This window comes from Microtus oregoni, unplaced genomic scaffold (assembly GCF_018167655.1).
Source record: "Microtus oregoni isolate MIOR12 unplaced genomic scaffold, Mior012 000003F_ref0000135, whole genome shotgun sequence".
Taxonomy (NCBI): Eukaryota; Metazoa; Chordata; class Mammalia; order Rodentia; family Cricetidae; genus Microtus; species Microtus oregoni.
The window spans coordinates 22,275,439-22,295,541 of record NW_024543062.1 but is presented as its reverse complement, the minus strand read 5'-3'; the positions used below and the strand labels follow the sequence as shown (position 1 = coordinate 22,295,541).

General features: G+C 40.9%; 1 protein-coding gene across 9 annotated transcripts in view; it reads left to right on the top strand.

Moving 5' to 3' along the window:
- The window catches only part of Atxn2 (ataxin 2), a 92,297-nt gene that overhangs the window by 21,802 nt on the left and 50,392 nt on the right, over positions 1-20,103 (top strand). For all 9 annotated transcript variants that reach the window (XM_041648272.1, XM_041648273.1, XM_041648271.1 and 6 more), the window contains exons 2-5: positions 7,483-7,519; positions 9,968-10,027; positions 10,492-10,563; positions 11,117-11,267. In XM_041648272.1, the coding sequence (XP_041504206.1) occupies positions 7,483-7,519; positions 9,968-10,027; positions 10,492-10,563; positions 11,117-11,267 (320 nt within the window). The remainder of the gene's footprint in view (positions 1-7,482; positions 7,520-9,967; positions 10,028-10,491; positions 10,564-11,116; positions 11,268-20,103) is intronic.

Sequence of the window (20,103 nt, the reverse complement as noted above, 5' to 3'; positions counted from 1 at the left end):
AATGTGGCACACCATCTTCCTTTCCCAGAAGTGGTGCACAAGGCTTCCAATTTTTCCACTGTTTTTGTCTACTTGTTAATTTCTGGTATTTGTTAGAAATGGTGCTGGAAATGAAATCCACGGCCTCATGCGTGGTAAATATGCTATCCCTGAGCTGCCATAATGGATGTGAACTGTAATTTCCTGAAAATTAGTGATACTGAGAATATTTTATTTTTGTTCAAGGCAGGATATCATGCAACTTAGGCTGTCCTTAAACTCACTGTGTAGCAAGGATGCCACTCAATTCCTGATTCTCTTTTCTCTACCTCCTGAATGCTGGGGTTACAGGTATTTGTTACCATGTGCAGCTTGAAAGTCTTTGTTTTTAGATTAATTTCATTATTTCTTTATGTGTTATATGTATGGGTATGTGCAGAAGCCCGAAGGATCCCCTGGAACTGGAGTTTGAGCTATCTTATATGGGTGCTGGGATCTGAATTTGGCTCTGGAAGAGCATCAAGTGTTCTCAGTTGACCCTTGAGCATTTTTTTGTTGTTGTTGATTATTTGTTATCTGTATAATTTTCTGGGAGAAATGTGTATTGCTGATTTTACAGTAGGCTATTGGTTATATTCTTGTTAGTGAATTACAGGGTCACACATAATTCATCTTCAATGGAGTGTTGACTTGAAGAGACATAGTACCATGTTGTTGAAGTTGATGCTAAATTCCTGAGCTCCAGAGCTCCTCCTCCTTCAGCCTCCCAAGTGGCTGAGACCACCACATCATAGGAACTGCCCCAAGGCTAACTTTCCAGTTGTGGTGCTTTTGAGGTCATATTTAAGAATTTAAGGTCATGGTGATGTTTTTTGTAGGAGTTTTATGATTTTAGATTTTTTTCTTTTAATGAGGTCTCACTGTGTATAGCTCTGGCTGGCCCAGGACTCACCCTGTAGACCAGGCTGTCCTTAAACTCAGAGCTTCCTCTGCTTCCCAAGTACTAGGGTTTAAATTGTATATCCATCCAGCTTTTTATTTTTTTTTATTTTTTTATTTTTTTGATTTTTCGAGACAGGGTTTCTCCGTAGCTTTTGGTTCCTGTCCTGGAACTAGCTCTTGTAGACCAGGCTGGCCTCGAACTCACAGAGATCCGCCTGCCTCTGCCTCCCGAGTGCTGGGATTAAAGGCGTGCGCCACCACCGTCCGGCCAGCTTTTTATTTTTTAAAGTGTGTGTGTGCACATGTGCCCGCACCCATGGAGGCTAGAAGAAGGTGTTGGATCCCCTAGGAGCAGAGTTTTAAAAGGTTGGGAGCTGCCACCTGGGTTTTGGGAGCTAAATCTGAGTCCTCTGCAAGAACAAATGCTCTTGATTGCTGTGCAGTCTGTCTATGATATCTTCATGTTGAATTGACCACATTCTGGATTTAACTGACAAGTGTAACCTCCCAGTGGTTGATACATGCTTTTGTGCTTGTTTTCCCTATCCTGGTAGATGTGGGTGCTTGGGTTGAGCGTCTGTTGTAGCACTTGGTGTTTTTAAGGGATAGTGTAGGAAAGTAGGCAGACTGGTATGATGACCCTTGTACACTGTCACTTACCTTCAGCACTTAGCAAGTCATGCCAGTCTTGCTTCATACCCCGTCTGCTTCCTCCTTCCTGTTGTTCTCAAGCAGTATAGAAACTGTGTTATTTTGTGTGCAGGTTTCTTTTCTTTATATTAATGCAACTACTGCTTTAAATTACTTTCATTTCTAAGGTTTATTTTTATTGTTTTATGTGTGTTGTGTGTATCTGCATGAGAGTGTATGCACATGATTCCAGGTGCCTTAGGAAGCCAGAGGAGCTGGAGTTGCAGATGGTTGTGATGACGTAGGTGCAAGACACTGAACTTTATCTTCCTCAGGAAGAGTAAGTGCTCTTAACTGCTGAACTGTTTCTACAGCCCCTAGTTTGAGATAGGGTCAAAAAATTACCCTGGTTGGCCCGGAACTGGGTGTTTTTTGTTTTGTTTTTGCTTTATTTTATTTTATTTTTTGAGACAGGGTTTCTCTGTGTAATAATCCTGTCATGGAACTCACTTTGTAGACCAAGCTGGCCTCGAACTCACAGAGATCCGCCTGTCTCTGCTTCCCAAGTGCGGAGATTAAAGGTGTGTGCCACCACCACCCCTCTTGGCCTGGAACTTGAGGATGTTGGTTCTCTTCTTCTACAGTGTAGGCTTCTGGGGATTGAACAGAGGTTCAATTGAACAGAGGTACAAGTACCTTTTACCTCCTGAGACATTTTGCTAGTCCTTTACTGTTTGGGAGTATTTGTTTCAGGTTGAGCCTTCTTAGTTAAAAATTGAGAAATTCCACATGTTCCAAAATCTGAATGTCTTTAGTCCTAGCATGTTGCCACATTTTGATTTTTGGGAACATGTGATCAGAATGTATGGCCACTTAAGGTTCTGCATACAGACACCTTCAGCTTATGTGCACAAGATACATAGGAAACATTAAACTTGGATCCCATCCCAAGACACCTTCTTAGTCTAAAGTCCAAAGAAATTTGGGATCCAAAATCCAAAGCCTTTGGTCTAAGGTGCTAGTGAAGAAATTGAGAGCTGGGAATGCAACTAAGTGAGTAGATGCTTGCTTAGGTGTGTGAAGACCTGGGGGCAAATCTCCCGATATGCCTAGGCTGGTGTGGTAGCACACACTTCCTGTAATCCCAGCACTTGGGTGGTAGAAGCAGGAGGATCCAGAGTCCAGGGTTGTCCTCTGCTATACGAGTTCAGGGCCAGCATGAGGTACATGAGATTCAAGTCTCTAAAAGTCAAATAGAGAACCTAAAGGTAAAGCATAATCTAAGTCAGTGGTTCTCAGCCTGTGGGTTGAAACTTCGAATGTCCCTTTCACAGGGTCACCTTAGACCATTGGAAAACACAGTTTACATTACAATTCATAACAGTAGGAAAATTACAGTTATGAAGTAGCAACAAAAATAATTTTATGGTTGGGGTCACAGCATTAGTAAGGTTGAGAACCACTGCTCTAAGGGGTGTGTGAGACAAAGAATATAATCTTTGGTTTTCAGAGAGTTTCTTTGCTGCACTGCAGTAATTGTCCTCAGATACCTGGTCTCGTGTGGGTTGGTGATGATTAGTGGGTGGGTGTCAGTGTTTTGACACTGTTGTTGTACATCATGGGGGGGTTGTTTACCCTTTTGAGCTGTTTGTTTTCTGAGTAAACAGGGTTGCCAAACAATTGCTATGTAATACTCAAAGGTGTGACTATATACCCAGTAAAGTGTGTCTTCTGTCAGAGGCTGTTTTGCTTTAGTTTTTCATGTCTCTTTGTGGAGAAGCTGCACAGGTTCAGGGACACTTAGTGGTATCTCAGCAACCATGAAAAGAAAACTTATAGTAAGGCACAGCTGTTTTGATCTTTTTTGTTTCTGATTTTTCAAGACAAGGTCTCACTATGCAGTAGTTCACATTCTCCTGGAACTCACAATGTAGACCAGGCTGGCCTATGCTTGACTGAGATTAAAGGCATGCACCACTATGCTTGGCTTCCATTTTGATTTTTGGGAACATCTTATGAGTAAATGGAAATTAGAGCTGAGTTAATGATTGAAAAGGTGGAGGAAATCAGTGAGACATAGTTATAATGTTTTTTTTGAAAGTTTTTCAAGACAAGATTTCTCTGTGCATCCTTGGCTGTCCTGGAACTTTGCTCCAACCACCAACCAACCACTGAGCCTGAGGGTGCCCCCCCCTTTCCTGTTTGTTTCTGATTTTGAGACAAAGTCTCCCTATATAGCCTTGACTGGCTGAGAACTCCCTTAGGAAGACATCCTTACCTTGAACTCAAAAAGATCCTCCTGCTTCTGCTTCCTGGGATTAAAGGCGCCATACCCAGTGGATATTTTTCTTTCTTTTGTTTTTGATATGATAATAATTTTGTTTCATTTCTCTGAACCTCCCAATTACTCCTTGCTTTTTTCAAATTCATGGTCTGTTTTTTCTCATTGTTATTGAGTACATATTTGTTTATGAATATATTCTTAAATATAAACTGATCAGTCTGTATGCTTCTCCTATGTATGTTGTCAGGGGACCATTTGGTATTGATAATCAGTTGGTGTGCACTTTCCTGGAAGAAAACTGTTTCTCCCACTCACATCAGTCCAAATTGCCTGTAGTTCTTTGTGAAAGGTTGAGGCCTAATGGGCTGTCTCCCATCCACTTTGGCATGTCTGTCAGTGTTGTCCTCGTTTAGCTCATGTTTAAACAGTCAAGATGGGGAAACTATGGGTATAGCTTGTGACATTCCTAGGAAACACAATCTTACAGCAGACTCCCTGATTCTCTGGCTTTTGCAATCTTGCTACCTTGTCTACAGCAGTTCCTTGAGCATTAGGTACAGAAATGTTTTACAGATGTATCCATTTGGACTAGACTCTACAATGCTGCATTTTGATTGGTTGTGAGTGTCTTTAATGGTCTCTGTCTGTTGCAAAGAACTTTTCGTGGGTGAGGGATGAGGACTACTACACTTATCTGTGGGAATAAGGACAAAGACATAAAGTTGTTAGTGACTACCCTGTTTTAGTATAGAACCATAGGTACGCTGAGTCACAACTTTACTAGCACTGAGTAAGTTGGCTAGGTTTCCAGTACCAGACATGTTTGTTTTTTTTCTTATTGAGTGGGTCTTAAGTCCAATTAGAGACGTTTTGGTTACAGCCAAGGTATGCATGCCACCACTGCATCCTTAGAGTGTCTTTGTGGTTCCTAGGCTTCATAGCTGAGTAGGACTATTAGTTGTTTGCCTTCTTTGTAAGCTTACATGGTACCTTTTGGTACCAGGAAAGTTAGTCTTCAGGGAAGAGGCATTCAGGTCAGTTTGAGCTCAGAAGCTTTCTGGGTCTTGTTTCTGAAGTGTATGGTGTTTTCAGCAATAGAGACTTACCTTGCACCTCTGGGGGTCACCCCAGGGCAATAGCAATAGGCTGTATGTTTTAGGAGTCTTTTGGACGTCCCTGACCAACAACTCAGAAGGCTTCTCATGTCTGGGTGTTGGGGGTTTTGTTAGGTTGCCTTTGGCTGTTGGAGAAAGCATTGGCAGCCTGAGAAAAGTTCATTTAAACTATGTATGTATATTTATATACAGAATTACATGTAACATGTTTGTAGGGGTTTTTTTTGTCAGTAGTATGATTCCTTAAGACTTTTTCAGACAGCCTTACTATTACCCACTTTTCTCCTTCTGTATTTACTTCCCTAAAGAGGCACTCCCCACCCTCTCATTTCTATTTCCCTGATCAGATCACTTGTAGCCTTCTATGCCCCTCTCTTACCCATAAGTGGTACTACGTGGTACTTTTTTTTCCCTCTCCTCCTCTTCGTCCTCTTCTCCCTCTCCCTCTCCCTCTCCCTCTCCCTCTCCCTCTCCCTCTCCCTCTCCCTCTCCCTCTCCTTCGGGTCTCTGTGTAGTCCTGGCTGTACTCAAGTACTCAAACTTGCTGTGCTGATCGGACTGGCCTTCAACTCACAGAGATCCTCCAGCCTTCTACTAATGTCAGTGGTCCCCTTTTACTTTCCTTGTTTCTGTAGTTACTTCAGGATATTTATTCATATCTGGGAAACAGGCACCTAAGATAAGAGAGGCCATGTGACATTTGCCTTTATGGGTCTGGGTTTCCTTACTCAGTAAGATCTTTCTGGTTCTGTCCATTAACCATTAACCAAGCTAGACCCTTGAGGAGGAGGTGGCACTTTTTTTTTGTTTGTTTGTTTTTTGAGGCAGGGTTTCTCAGTAGCTATGGAATCTGTCCTGTAACTCACTCTGTTGACCAGGCTGGCCTCGAACTCACAGAGGTCCTCCTGCTTTTGCCTCCCAAATGCTGGGATTAAAGGCATGTGCCACCACTGCCTGGTGGAAGTGGCTCATTTAAAAACAGGTTCTCATATAGTCTAGGCTGGGATCCAGCTCCTGTGTGAGGCTGGTCTTGACTTGCTTCTGTTTTTAAGATTCATGTTTAAGTCTATGTGGACTGGAGAGATGGCTCAATGGTTAAGAGCACTGCCTGCTCTTCCAAAGGTCCTGAGTTCAATTCCCGGCAACCACATGGTGGCTTACAACCATCTGTAAAGAGGTCTGGTGCCCTCTTCCGGCCTGCAGGCATACACACAGACAGAATATTGTATACATAATAAATAAAATAAAAAAAAGAATTATTTAGTGCTTAAACATTTATTTACTCTGTATGTGTGTTGGTCACAGCACACATGTAGTGATCAGAGGACAGTTTACAGGAGTTGGTTCTGTCTGGTCATGTATGGGTTCTGGGAATTGAATTCAGGTTATTAGGCTTGGTAGCAAGTGCTTTTACCTGCTGAGCTTTCTGAAAAGCCCTGTTTTAACTTATTTTTAAATAACTTTTCTACAGTTATAGGCATATTTTTAGAGACAAGGAAAAATGAGAGATGATTGGGGTATCAAGTCAAATATGTTGATTACAATTGTGCCATCATACCTGGCATTTAAGAATGCTATTGTTTTGTGCTTAATGTCATTTTTTTTCTTTCAGTGTACTTGTTTGGGGTGGGGAGATAAGGTCTTAATTTGTAGCCCTGGCTGACCTCAAGCCCCACAGCATGTCACTGCCTCAGTCTCTGAAGTGTGGGGTACAGGCATACAGGCATGCACTACCACACACAGGCTTCTTTATTCTTCTTTCATACATTTTGGGTTTTGTTTGTTTGTTAGTTTTAGAGATGGTCTCACCTAGTAGCCCTGGCTTCCCTGAAAATTCACAGTGTAGACCAGGCTATCCTTCTATCCTTCAATCTGCCTGTCTCTGCCTTCCTATTGCTGGTATTAAGGTGAGCGTCACATTTTTTTCTCTTTGATTTTTCGAGACAGGGTTTTTCTGTAGTTTTGGAGCCTGTCCTGGAACTAGGTCTTGTAGACCAGGCTGGTCTCGAACTCACAGAGATCCGCCTGCCTCTGCCTCCTGAGTCCTGGGATTAAAAGCGTGCGCCGCCACCACCCAGCACAAAATGGATCTTTTTCTTAAAGATATTTACTTATTATGTATACAGTATTCTGTCTGCATGTATGCCTGTAGGCCAGAAGAGGGTGCCAAATCTCATTACAGATGGTTGTGAGCCACCATGTAGCTGCTGGGAATTGTACTCTGGACCTCTGGGAGAGCAGTCAGTGCTCTTAACCACTGAGCCATCTCTCCAGCTGAGCACCACTATTCTAATTCATCCATTTGTTTTGATAAAACACCAGTCTTGTCTTTCTTCCTTGTCTGTGGTGATTTCTTCCTGGCCTGGTAGGTAGCACAACTTAGATTTCCTGTCACCAAGGGTTAGATGGCTCCTTTCACAGACAGCTTGGCCTGTATTTGAGTAGAATTATAGTTTAAATTATAAGATTATAGTTTAAATTTAAAAATTTGTAGTCTTTTGAATTTAATAAAAGCATATTTAATCTTTACAGAGGTCGGAACAGTAGCAAAGGACTGCCTCAGCCTACGGTGAGTAAATTCCATGTTATTTATAAAAACATAAAGTATGATTTCTAACCATAGCTCCAGTAATAAAGCTAAGAATAAAATCTCTTGAATTTTGCTACAGACATACCAGTTTAATACAGAGTTATTGATTCTGTATTGCTTTTCATTGAGGACACTATGAAATGTACAATTTTCTGTTAATAGTGTTTGTATTGTGTATAATACTGATACCAAGTTAAGTGTTCTGATGTTTTGGACCAGAGTTTGTAAAGTTCTTTGGGCTTTTTGTTTGAATTAATGTGCTGTCTGTTTAAACTCCTTTCATTTTTCTCACTTGGGAAACACCTTCTGATCTAACATTTTCCAACTTTATCAGTGAAGTTAGAATGAACACAAAGACCATAAAGTTCCATATGAGAAATTGCCACTGGTTGGTGTTTCTTGAGATAGGATCTACTATGTAGCCTTGGCTGGTCTGGAACTTATATAGACCAGGCTAGTTTTTTTGGGTTTTTGTTTGTTTGTTTTTTGAGACAAGGTTTCTCTGTAGCTTTGGTTCCTGTCCTGGAATTAGCTCTTGTAACTAGGGTTACAAGATAGGGTTTTTCTGTGTAACAGCCCTGTCTGACCTGGAACTCACTGTAGACCAGGCTGGCCTCGAACTCACAGAGATCTGCTTGCCGAGTGCGGGGACTAAAGGCGTGTGCAACCACCGCCGCCCAGCTAACCAGGCTAGTTTTAAACACACAGCGATCTGGTGGCCACTTAAGGGTTTTGTTTCCTTTATTCCCCCTCCCCCCACCTTTTTTTTTTTTTTCAAGACAGGTTTCTCTGTTCTGGAACTCTCTTTGTAGACCAAGCTGGCCTCCAACTCGCTGAGATGTGCCTGCCTCTGCCTCCCAAATGCTGGGATTAAAGGTGTGTGCCACTACTACCGGCTTTTGGGGGGGTGGGGGTGGGATAGGCTTTTTCTGTGTAACAGTCCTGTCTGACCTGGAACTCACTAGACTAGGCTGGCCTTGAACTCACAGAGATCCACCTGTCTCTGACTCCCAATTCCTAGAATTAAAGGTGTGTATGACCATATCCAGCACCACTGAGATTTTTTTTGTTTTGGGTTTTTGGTTTTTCGAGACAGGGTTTCTCTGTAGCTTTGGAGCCTGTCCTGGAACTAGGTCTTGTAGACCAGGCTGGTCTCGAACTCACAGAGTTCTGCCTCTGCCTCCCAAGTGCTGGGATTAAAGGCATGCGCCACCACTGCCCGGCTAACACTGAGTTTTCAAATATGATCTTTATTGGTTAGATTGTCTTCCTGAGAGTCAGGAGAACACACCATTGTGTAGTTTCTGTCAGGAATAGTTTTGTTGCCTTGATTCAAACATGCTGAGAGAAACTGGTAGTGCAGTGTGTGCTGCTCAGCACTCCTACTTTATTAAGATGTACTGCACCCCTTTCAGGACGTAGATTGTGAGGTCTTTCCTCACTACCCAGTTGCCCTTGGTGCTGGAATTGGAGCGTAGGCTCTTTAATGTGCTAGACAAGCACTCTTCCATCCAGCTACTCTCTAGTCGAGCTGAAAGTTGACTCTTTTGTAGTGTATATTTTTTTAGTCTGGGGACAGTGGGTAAACCTTGATGCAGGTGTGGTAGTCGGAGGGCCACTTTGTGGGGATTGAATTTAGGACGTCAGACTCATTGTGTCTTTACCTACTGAACCGTCTCACCAGTCCCTCTCTGAGTTTTTTTATTTGTGTATTTTTTTAAAATGTTGCCCCCCCCCCTTTTTTTTAAAGATTTTATTTATTAAGTATGCAGTGTTCTGTCAGAAGAGGGCACCAGATCCCATTATAGATGGTTGTGAACCACCATGTGGTTGCTGGGAATTGAACTCAGGACTTCTGGAAGAGCAGCCAGTGCTCCTAACCTCTGAGCCATCGCTCCAGCCCCTTGTGTGTGTATTTTTGAGACAAGGTCTTAATATAGAGGCTGGCTAGCCTGGAAATTCACTGTATAGACCAGGATGGCCTAAAATCCACAAAGATCCACCTGCCTCTGCCTCCAGAATGCTGGGATTAAAGGTGTGCTCAAGCATGCCTAGATGTGACTAGAGTTTTTAAAGTTTATAATTCTGCAGCCAGTACTGCACTCAAGACAGCATGACATTTCCCTTCCCTGGCAGCTGTGCAAATTCTGTCCCCTACTGGTTTTGTCTTCTCCAGAGGTTTTTATTTTCTTATACTTAGAGGTGTACGTCTGCTGTTTTTGTTTGTTTTATGTCATATTAATTACTAGTTAGAATAGTTGTTTGATTTCATTGTTTAAAACTTTTACCTTTCTGTTCTCTAAGGAAATAAAATATGATTGTAACCAATTCTTCCTTAATTTATTATAATCCACACATCTTACAGCTAGAAAAGTGATAGCTTTACAATACAGACTGGTAATCGTGTTTATTTTTCAAACTTTCCAGATTTCTTTTGATGGAATTTATGCAAACGTGAGGATGGTTCATATACTTACATCAGTGGTTGTAAGTTAACCATGTTATTGGGGATAAATTCCTTTGGGGTGGATATTTCATAGAGTTAAAATGTAAAGAGCGAGTCTCAGCCTAATATTTTTAGGTCATACTTAATGAAGATGATTTTAAAAATACATTAGAATAAATTTCAATTTATTATAACTTGGTAAAAATATTCTTGCTAACCCTGCTGTATGTATGATAGTGATTATAGCTGATTCTCTTTTGAATAATACTTTGTTAATCTGATGGAAGTGTGGACAGAAAAATATATAGCTTTAGTATTCAGTTCATATTTTGGAGTTGCCAGTTCTATACCATGTAGAGAATTTAGTGTAATGTTAATGTGTTGAAACTTTATCATTGCTTGTCAATATCCAATACTGAATGAGGTCTTAATATAAAGTGAAATGAAAACACTTCTCTCTGATAGTGAGGTAGCACACTATTTAAAAAAAAATTGTGTTTTCTAGGGATCGAAATGTGAAGTACAAGTGAAAAATGGAGGTGTATATGAAGGAGTTTTTAAAACATACAGTCCTAAGGTAATTTTTACTATTTGGTCATCTATGTATGGTCATGCCACTTCAATAGGTCTGAGCTTGTTGTGGATCCATCTGACAGTTGAGCTCATGAGTGTTTTCCTTCTTACCACCCAATCTATCCAGTTTTAAAAACCACTTGAATTTTTCTCTCTCGTAACAAATTCTTATTATTTAATAATTGATTTGTATATCTGAAAATACTGTATGCGTTGATGATATGCAACCATTTTCAGCTTTGTCAGCTACCAGAGGTGTGTGCTGAGTTACTTCTCTCTGTTAACATTAGTGTACTTCAGATACACTGTAACAAGAATAGCTTTTAGTTCTGAGGATTTCTAGAATTTGGGTGCATGACAAGAGCTAGTTCCGGGAAGGGCACCAAAGCTACAGAGAAACCCTGTATCGAAAAACCAAACAAAAAGACAGATTATATTTCTAAACAGGACATGATGGTCAGGTTTTCTCATGATGTTTACTTTTGCTTTGATGAGTTAAATATCCCAGTAAATATTATTTAATAATGTTTTTAATGTTTATTAATTTTTTTATTTAGTGTGATTTGGTACTTGATGCTGCACATGAGAAAAGTACAGAATCCAGTTCGGGGCCAAAACGTGAAGAAATAATGGAGAGTATTTTGTTCAAATGCTCAGACTTCGTTGTAGTACAATTTAAAGATACAGACTCCAATTACGCACGAAGAGGTAGGCTTTTGTTTCCAAGTCACCCTAGCCCTCCTGATGTAATAGACTCACTCCAGCAATTACACAGACTTGCTTTTCCCTCCCTTGAGACAGGATCTTGCTTTGTGGTTCAAACTGACCTTGTCCTCTTGTTCCTCCTACTTTTGCTTTCCTGGTGCTGAGGTTGTAGGTCTTTGCCTTCAGGCCAGGGAATGAGATGATCTTTTTTAAATAGGGTAACATAATTGATCTTTCTTTCTTTCTTTTTTTCTTTCTTTCTTTCTTTCTTTCTTTCTTTTTCTTCCTCTTTGTAGCCCTAGCTATCCTGGAATTTGCTCTGTAAATCTGACTGGTAAACTCAAGAGATCTGCTTGCCTCTTCCTCCTGAGTGCCAGGACTTTTTTTAATTCAGAAAATGAGAGTTTTAATGCATTTTGTTGGAAAATATTTAAAATTTAAGAAGAAAATAAATTGGTGCTTTTAGAAGCATAAGTAATTGTAGTATACATTTTTTAGTTTTTAGATTTATTTAGTGGCTGTTTTGCTTGAATGTATTTATGTATACCATGTACATACCTGGTATCTCAGAAATCAGAAGAAGGTGATAGATTGTGGCAAGTGTTTTTTGAAGAGGGGCATGTGGGAACTGGCCCTTCATCTTGTGTTTTTGTTTTGTTTGCTTGTGGTTCTTTTCTTTTCAATGGGGTTTCTCTGTGAAATAGTCCTGGCTGTTCTGTAACCTGCCAACTTGCTGGCCTTGAACTCACAGAGATCTGTCTGCTTCTGCCTCCTGAGTGCTGGAATTAAAGGTGTGCGCCACCACCTCCCAGCTGGCCCTTCTTCTTGGTAGGCACTTAGTAGCATTGGGAAAGGATTGGATTTGGCAATTCAAAAATTCTTTTTTTTAAAAAAGATTTTTTTTTTTATTATGTATACAATGTTCTGTCTGCATGTATTTCCTGCAGGCCAGAAGAGGGCACCAGATCTCATTACAAATGGTTTTGAGCCACTGTGTGGTTGCCGGGAATTGAACTCAGGACCTCTGGAAGAGCAGCCAATGCTCTTAACCTCTGAGCCATCTCTCCAGCCCCCAATTCAAAAATTCTTGAATGGTAGATTGTTATTAACTATAATTTGATTTTTATGCTTCAGTTGGTGCTAACAGCTGTTTCTGATACTTGACACAGGAAGTTACAGCCTTTCTCAACACAGTTCTCCCTTTACTCGTCATCTTTCCTGTTGCAGAAGCCAGCAGCGATAGGGACTATGATTTGTAATCTTCAAAGCGCCTTCGGTTACCCATGAAGGAGACAAATGCTTTCTTTGTTGATGCTTTTAGGGTCAGTTTTACTTATACTTTGGAATACCAAATAATTTGTATTTATACTTTTGAAAAATTTAATGTTTTTAAATTTGAAAACTAACCTTGGTCAAAAGACAAAGGGAAAAATCAAAACACAGCACTCTGAGAAGAGTGTTGGCTGTAACAGAAACAGCAGTCACTAGTTGTTCTATTGTGTTTGCAATATGCTTATTTGGGAAGTGCTGTGAACTAAGTATAGGACACTGGATGCAAGGTGAACATGTAATCATTGCTATACTCAACCAGGCCCTATGGCCTTACATTTGGTAGGCAAACCCTACTACTGAGCCCCATCCTAACTCTGAAGTTCTAATGTTTGTTTTGTTGTTTGCTTAGTTGTCACCCCCCCCCCCCCACACACACACACCCATCCCCACAGAGTCTCACTGTGTAGCCATGTAGCCCTGGCTGTCCTGGAACTCACTATGTAGACCAGGCTGGTCATGAACTCCCAGAGATTTACCTGCCTCTTCCCCTGATAAAGTTTCATGCCTCTACTCCCCGAGTGCTGGGATCAAAGGCATGCGCCACTACCGCCTGGCCTGGGCTTGATCTTTTTATCTCAACCTTTTAAAATCATGGAGTGTTCTTAGTTAGGGTTTATATTGCTGTGAAGAAACACACAGCTTTTATCCCAGCACTCGGGAGGGAGATGCAGGTGAATCTCTGGGAGTTCGAGACCAGCCTGATATACAAGATCTAGGTCCAGGACAGGCCCCAAAGCAACAGAGAAGCCCTGTCTTGAAAAAAGAAAAGAAAGAAACACTATGACTGTGGAAACTTTTAAAGAGGAAAACATTTAATTGTGGTGGCTTACAATTCAGAGGTTTAGTCCATTATCATGGCCGTACATGGTGGCGTATAGGCAGACATAGTACTGGAGAAGGAGCTGGGAGTTCTACATTTTGATCCACAGGCAGCAGATGGAAACTGTGTCAACACGCCTCTCATGAGACCTCAGTGCTCACATTTGAGCTTAGGTCTTATGCTTGCTCTGCAAGCATTTTACCAACTGTGCCTGCCCCTCCCTTCGCTTTTTCCTCTTTTTGCCATTTGTTTTTGTTCCTTGTTCATTCTTTTGTTGCTGTTTGACTTGGAATTAGACTTCTGTTTCTTTCTCTACTCTTTCCAGTGTCCCCGTCTGATCTACATTTCTCATTTTTGTTTTCCTGATCTTCGTATTGTACCCACACCCCACCCCCAACTCCACTGAGGTCGTCATACAGGCTAACCATCAGCTGCTACTGCCTGTCTGCCAGTCTCTAGTGATTAGTGATCTTACGTTTGTATTGTGTTCTTTGTTTTGATGACCTCCCTGTGTTTTAGGATTATGTGGCTTGCTTGTCTTTCATGCTGTTGCTTTACTTTTCTGTGCCTTTGTGTAGTTGTGATCTATTAGGATAATGGGTCAGCAGATGGACAGTAGTGTACAAATTTTGATTGTAACAGTGTTGTGTTTCTTCATTCATGTGTTGGTTTCAGCTGCTGTCCTGTATAGCTAAAGGTTAGTCTTATCAGGAGGCAGGCTTTGCACAGATATCTACCTCCTCTGGCCTTTCACAGGAAAGCTTGCTGACACTTAGCCTAAATCATTTTTCCTTCTGCAGTGGAGTTTTTTAGAACTGATGTTTTAAAAGAGCTACATGTGATTCTGGTTTTGGTACAGTAGCAGAACATTGTTTATATCTAATGTCATGTTCAGCCCTGATGCTTACGCTAGTATTATATGTCTCATCTCATTCAGTTTCTGATTGCTGACCACTCCCATTAGAAGCAGACAAAAAAAAAATCACTTGTGCTTATGAACCACCACATTCAGTAAGAGGTAATGAAGAAGTAGCTTTTTTTTTTTAAATTGATATTTATTGAGCTCTCCATTTTTCTCTGCTCCCCTCCCTGCCTTTCCCCTTCAACCCTCCCCAAAGATTCCCATGCTCCCAATTTACGCAGAGATCTTGTCTTTTTCTACTTTCTACTCTCCATGTAGATTAGATCTATGTAAGTCTCTCTTATTGTCCGCATTGTTGTCTAAGTTCTCTGGGATTGTGGTTTGTAGGCTGGCTTTCTTTGCTTTATGTTTAAAAACCACCTATGAGTGAGTACATGTGATAATTGTCTTTCTGTGTCTGGGTTACCTCACTCAAAATGATGTTTTCTAGCTCCATCCATTTTCCTGCAAAATTCAAGCTGTTGTTATTTTTTCTGCTGTGTAGAACTCCATTGTCTAAATGTACCACATTTTCCTTATCCACTCTTTGATCAAGAGGCATTTAGGTTGTTTCCAGGATCTGGGTATGACAAACAAAACTGCTGTGAACATGGTTGAGCACATGTCCTTGTGGCACGATTGAGCATCCTTTGGATATATACCCAAAAGTGGTATAATTGGGTCTTGAGGAAGGTTGTTTTCTAATTTTCTGAGAAATCGCCACACTGACATCCAAAGGGGTTGTACCAGCTTGCATTCCCACCAGCAATGCAGAAGTGTTCCCTTTTCCCCACAACCTCTCCAGCATAAGTTGTCATCAGTGTGTTTGATCTTGGCCATTCTTACAGGTGTAAGATGGAATCTCAGAGTTGTTTTGATTTGCATTTCTCTGGTGACTAAGGATGTTGAACATTTCCTTAAGTGTCTTTCAGCCATTTTAGATTCCTCTGTTGAGAGTTCTCTGTTTAGGTCTGTACTCCTTTTTTTTTTTTTTGGATTATTTGTTCTTTTGGTGTCCAATTTCTTGAGTTCTTTGTATATTTTGGAGATCAGACCTCTGTCTGATGTAGTGTTGTTGTAGGAGCTGCGGGCCGCCTGGCTAGCTTATGCCCCAAAATAACACACAAACTGTATTCTTTTAAACACTGCTTGGCCCATTAGTTCTAGCCTCTTAATGGCTAATTCTCACAATCTTACCTAACCCATATTTAGTAATCTGTGTAGCACCAGTCTTACCGGGAAAGATTCAGCATGTCTGACCTGGCGGCTGGCTGCATCGCGTCTGCCCTGGAGAGGAGTGTGCCTCTGCCTCACTTCCTCTTCCTCCCAGCATTCTGTTCTGTTTACTCTGCCTACCTAATTTTCTGTCCTATCAGGGCCAAGGCAGTTTCTTTATTTAACCAATGACCTTCCTCCATCATAGTGTAGTGAAGATCTTTTCCCATCTATAGGCTTTCGTTTTGTTGACCGTGTTTTTTGCTTTACAGAAGCTTCTCAGTTTCAGGAGGTCCCATTTATTAATGATTTCTCTCAGTGTCTATGCTGCTGGGATTATATTTAGGAAGTGGTTCCCTGTGCCAATGTGTTCAAGTGTACTTCCCACTTTCTCTTCTATAAGGTTCAGTGTGGCTGGCTTTATGTTGAGGTCTTTGATCTATTTGGACTTGAGTTTTGTGCATGGTGCTAGATATGGGTCTATTTTCATTCTTCTACATGTTGATACCTAGTTATGCCAGCACCACTTGTTAAATAAGCTTTTTTTCCATTTGATATTTTTTGCTTCTTTATCAAAGATCAGGTATTTGAAGATGTGTGGATTGATATCCAGGTCTTCTATTTGGTTCTACTGGTCCTCCTGTCTGTTCTTATGCCAGTACTAAGCTGTTTTCAGTACTGTAGCTCTGTAGTAGAGTTTGAAGTCAGGGATTGTGATGCCTCCAGAAGTTCCTTTTTTTTTTTTAAGATTATTTATTTATTTATTATGTATACAATATTCTGTTCGTGTGTATGCCTTCAGGCCAGAAGAGGGCACCAGAACTCATCACAGATGGCCGTGGTTGCTGGGTACTGAACTCAGGAACCTGGGAAGAGCAGGCAACGCCCTTAACTGCTGAGCCATCTCTCCAGCTCCCTCCAGAAGTTCCTTTATTGTACAGGATTGTTTTGGCTATCCTGGGCTTTTCCATTTGAAGTTGAGCACAGTTCTTTCAAGATTTTTGAAGATTTTTCTGGGATTTTGATGGGCATTGTGTTGAATCTGTGAGCAAGCAGCTTTGGAGTAACTACAGCTACCACTTACTCCACCTACAAATTTGATTCTCTTTTCTCTGGCTTTGTGGAAGGAGTGACTAAAGCCCACTTCTCCCCTCTGTAGAGTTAAGAGGGCAACTTTTTGGAGTTGGTTCCTCCTCATTGTGGGCTCTAGGTATTGAACTCAGCTTGTTAAGTGTGAACCACCATCTTGGTCGTCTTTTTTTTTTTTTATTTAAACAACTGTATTTTAAGTGCATTTGTGTTAAATTCTTCTGGAACTGGACTCACAGACAGTTGTAAGCTGCCATGTGGGTGCTGGAAATTGATCCTGGGTTTTTTTTTTTTTAATGATTTATGTGTATGTGCATTTTTTGGTTTTTCTTTTTTTTATTATTTATTTTTAAAAAAGAAAACAATCTTTTTTTCATTATACATACCAATCCAAATTATTTATTTTGGTTTTTCAAGATAGAGTTTCTCTGCATAGCCTTGGCTGTCCTGGAACTCACTGTAGACCAGGCTGTCCTTGAACTCACAGAGATCCACCTGCTTCTGCCTCCCGAGAGAGCTGGGACTAAAGACTTGTACTACCACTGCTCAGCAGACATCATCACAACTTTTAGTTAATTGGCTCATTTTTATGATTAGAGCTCACTCTATAGGGGCTCGAGAGATGGCTCAGAGGTTAAGAGCACTAATTGATCTTCCTGAGTTCAATTCCCAGCAACCATATAGTTGTTCACAACCATCTGTAATAAGATCTAGGGTCCTCTGCTGGCTTGCAGGGATACGCGCAGGAAGAACCCTGTATACATAATTAATAAAAAATCTTTTTTTTTTTAAAAAAAGAAAGAACTTACTCTGTAGCCAAACTAGACTCAAACATGAGGTGAACTTCTATTTTCTGAGTTTAGATTATAGATCTGGCTACGATGCCTGGCAAAGATTCCATGCTGTGTTCTTTGAGGTCCTTCACAGAGGGACTTCTTGTAAACCTTCACTCCTGTTACCCTGCAGCACTGATGACCTTCAGTTTATCTGATCTGTCTTCTCCTTGGGTTTGCTTTCTACAAAAAGCCCATGCATGCCTTAGAATGATAGACATACTTTCAAGATCAAACTCAAATCTTCCATTTACACTCCTGAGCTTTCTTGCTCTCACTGGTCTGTTTGAATGCTTGCACTAGTAGCTCTTCAGCAGACATTTTATTATTAGATAGAGCAGTTTGCTCCTACTTCAGCGAGATCAGTCTCTGTTGGATTGTAGTGAACGTAGTTTCTGTGGGCTGAGGAGAATGGGGGTTACTTGAAGCCCTTAACAGCTCTTTCTCTTGTCTCCTGGGGCACCAGAAGAGATGCTTGGAGAAGCAGTGGTCTGGTAGGGGCAGAGCCAGTTTTCCTGTGCCTTAATAGTAGTTTTCTGGAGTTTAGAAATTTTATATATAGAAATGGATTAGTTGTGGCCCTCTTTAGGGCCTTAATGCCTTAGAGACAAATATTCATTCCTCTTAAGTGATGTCTTAAAACTCAGAACCAAACCAAAGTGGTTATTTATTTTCATAAGGATTTATTGCAGACAAATATTACCATTTTATTTATCATTCAGTTCTGTAAAATACAAGAAATTTAAAAATGCATTTTTTCTGTAGCATGACATTCAAGTATGTTTTTGTGGTAGCAGATAATTTCTAATCATTTGAATAGACCTTACTTATTTTTTTATTTTATGTGGACATGTGTTTGCCTGTATGTCTGTATGTTCACCATGTACGTGACTATTACCTATTATTCTGTAGAGGCCAGAAGAGGGTAGATCCCCTAGAACCAGAGTTATAGAAGGTTGTAAGAGTACTGGGAATCAAGCCCATATCTCTGCAAGAACAGCCAGTGATCTTAATTGCTAAGCCATCTCTCCTGCCTCTTAATACACTAAAAACAAGCACCAAAGTGTTAGATTTGGAAAGTGAGCTGAACGCATGTAATTCTTTCTTTACTCAGAACATTACTCTTCATCTTGTGTAGCAGCTGATGCAGGGCTATCAGCTCGGACCACAGCCGTTTTAGTCTTCACAGGCCTGTTCTTCTCTTCTTCTGCCCTCCTACATTTCATTTCTTGGTTGTTTTTTTTTTTGTCTCTTTTATTTTTAAGACATATTTAATTAATTTATTATTATTTTGGTTTTTGAGACAGGGTTTCTCTGTGTAACCTTGGCTGTCCTGGAACTTGCTCTGTAGACCAGGCTAGCCTCAAACTCACAGAGATTCCCCTGTCTCTGTCTCCAGAATGCTAGGGTCAAAGGCATGCACCACTACCATCCTGCTTTATTTTTAATTACATATATATGTGTGTCTAGTGTGTGCACTTGAGCATGGATACCCACGTAGGCCGTAGATGTGAGATCCCCTGTAGCTGGAGTTAACAGGTAGTTGTGAACCATCCAACATTGGTGTTGGGAATTGAATTTGGGTCCTCTGGAAGAGCAATATGTACTGTTAACTGCTTCGGGCATCTCTCCATTTGTATGTATTTGCTTTTTGGGGGGAAAGGTCTTAACAGGCTGGCTTGGGGATTTTTATATATCTGAGCATGACTTTTAATTTCTGTTCCTCCTGTCCTCACCCACTGTATCCTGGGGATTGCAGGCATTGTTCCACTGTGCCCAGTGTGCTTCAGTATTTTAAAACAAGAAAGTAGGGTCATTTGTGTATTTGTGATGCAGGGGTTTGAAACCTGGACCTTGTGCATAACAGGCATGCCTTCTGCCCCAGTCTCTTTCGTGTTTAGCTGTTTCTCCTTCAGGTGCAGACCTCTGCTTCTTAGAGCTTGTTTCTCATTGACCTGTCATGGTGGCACATGCTCATACTATCAGCATTAGGCATGCCGAGGCAGGAGGATTACCATATTATAGCTTAGTTTAGGTCACATACTGAGTTCTAACTTGTTCTGGGCTGTACAGAATGAGCTCCTGTTGTGAGAACAAAATAACCTATTTTGATTCTACATAGAACTTGATGCAGTAAATTCTATAAAGATGGGCTTGCAGTACAGCTTCCTCTACTTCTAGGGGATGGTCAGCAAAGGGGCAGGATTAGATTTTTCTTAATTTCATGGAGGGTGAATCGGTGGTACACACATGTTGAAGGTCAGGGGCCAACTTTTTGGAGTTTCTCCTCCCACTGCTACATGTTTTCTGGAGGTTGAACTCAGGCTGTCAGCCATGCACAGAAAACTCTTCAACCTACTGAGCCCTTTCACTGGCCCTGTAGTTTTCATTTTTGTGGTGCTGGGAAGCAAATGAAGGCCAGCATTCTGCCATTTAATTGCACCTTACCCTATTTTGTAGTTTCTATAAATTTAAATTTTTATTTACTTGTAATATAATACTAAAATTTTACTTGACTACTATTCTGGCTATGCCTTCAGAAAAAATTCTTTAGGTCTGGCTCAGGGGATAAAGACGCCTGCCACCAAGCAGGACCAGAGCTCAGTTCCCAGGAATCATGCTGTGATAAGAGAGAGTCTACACAATCTG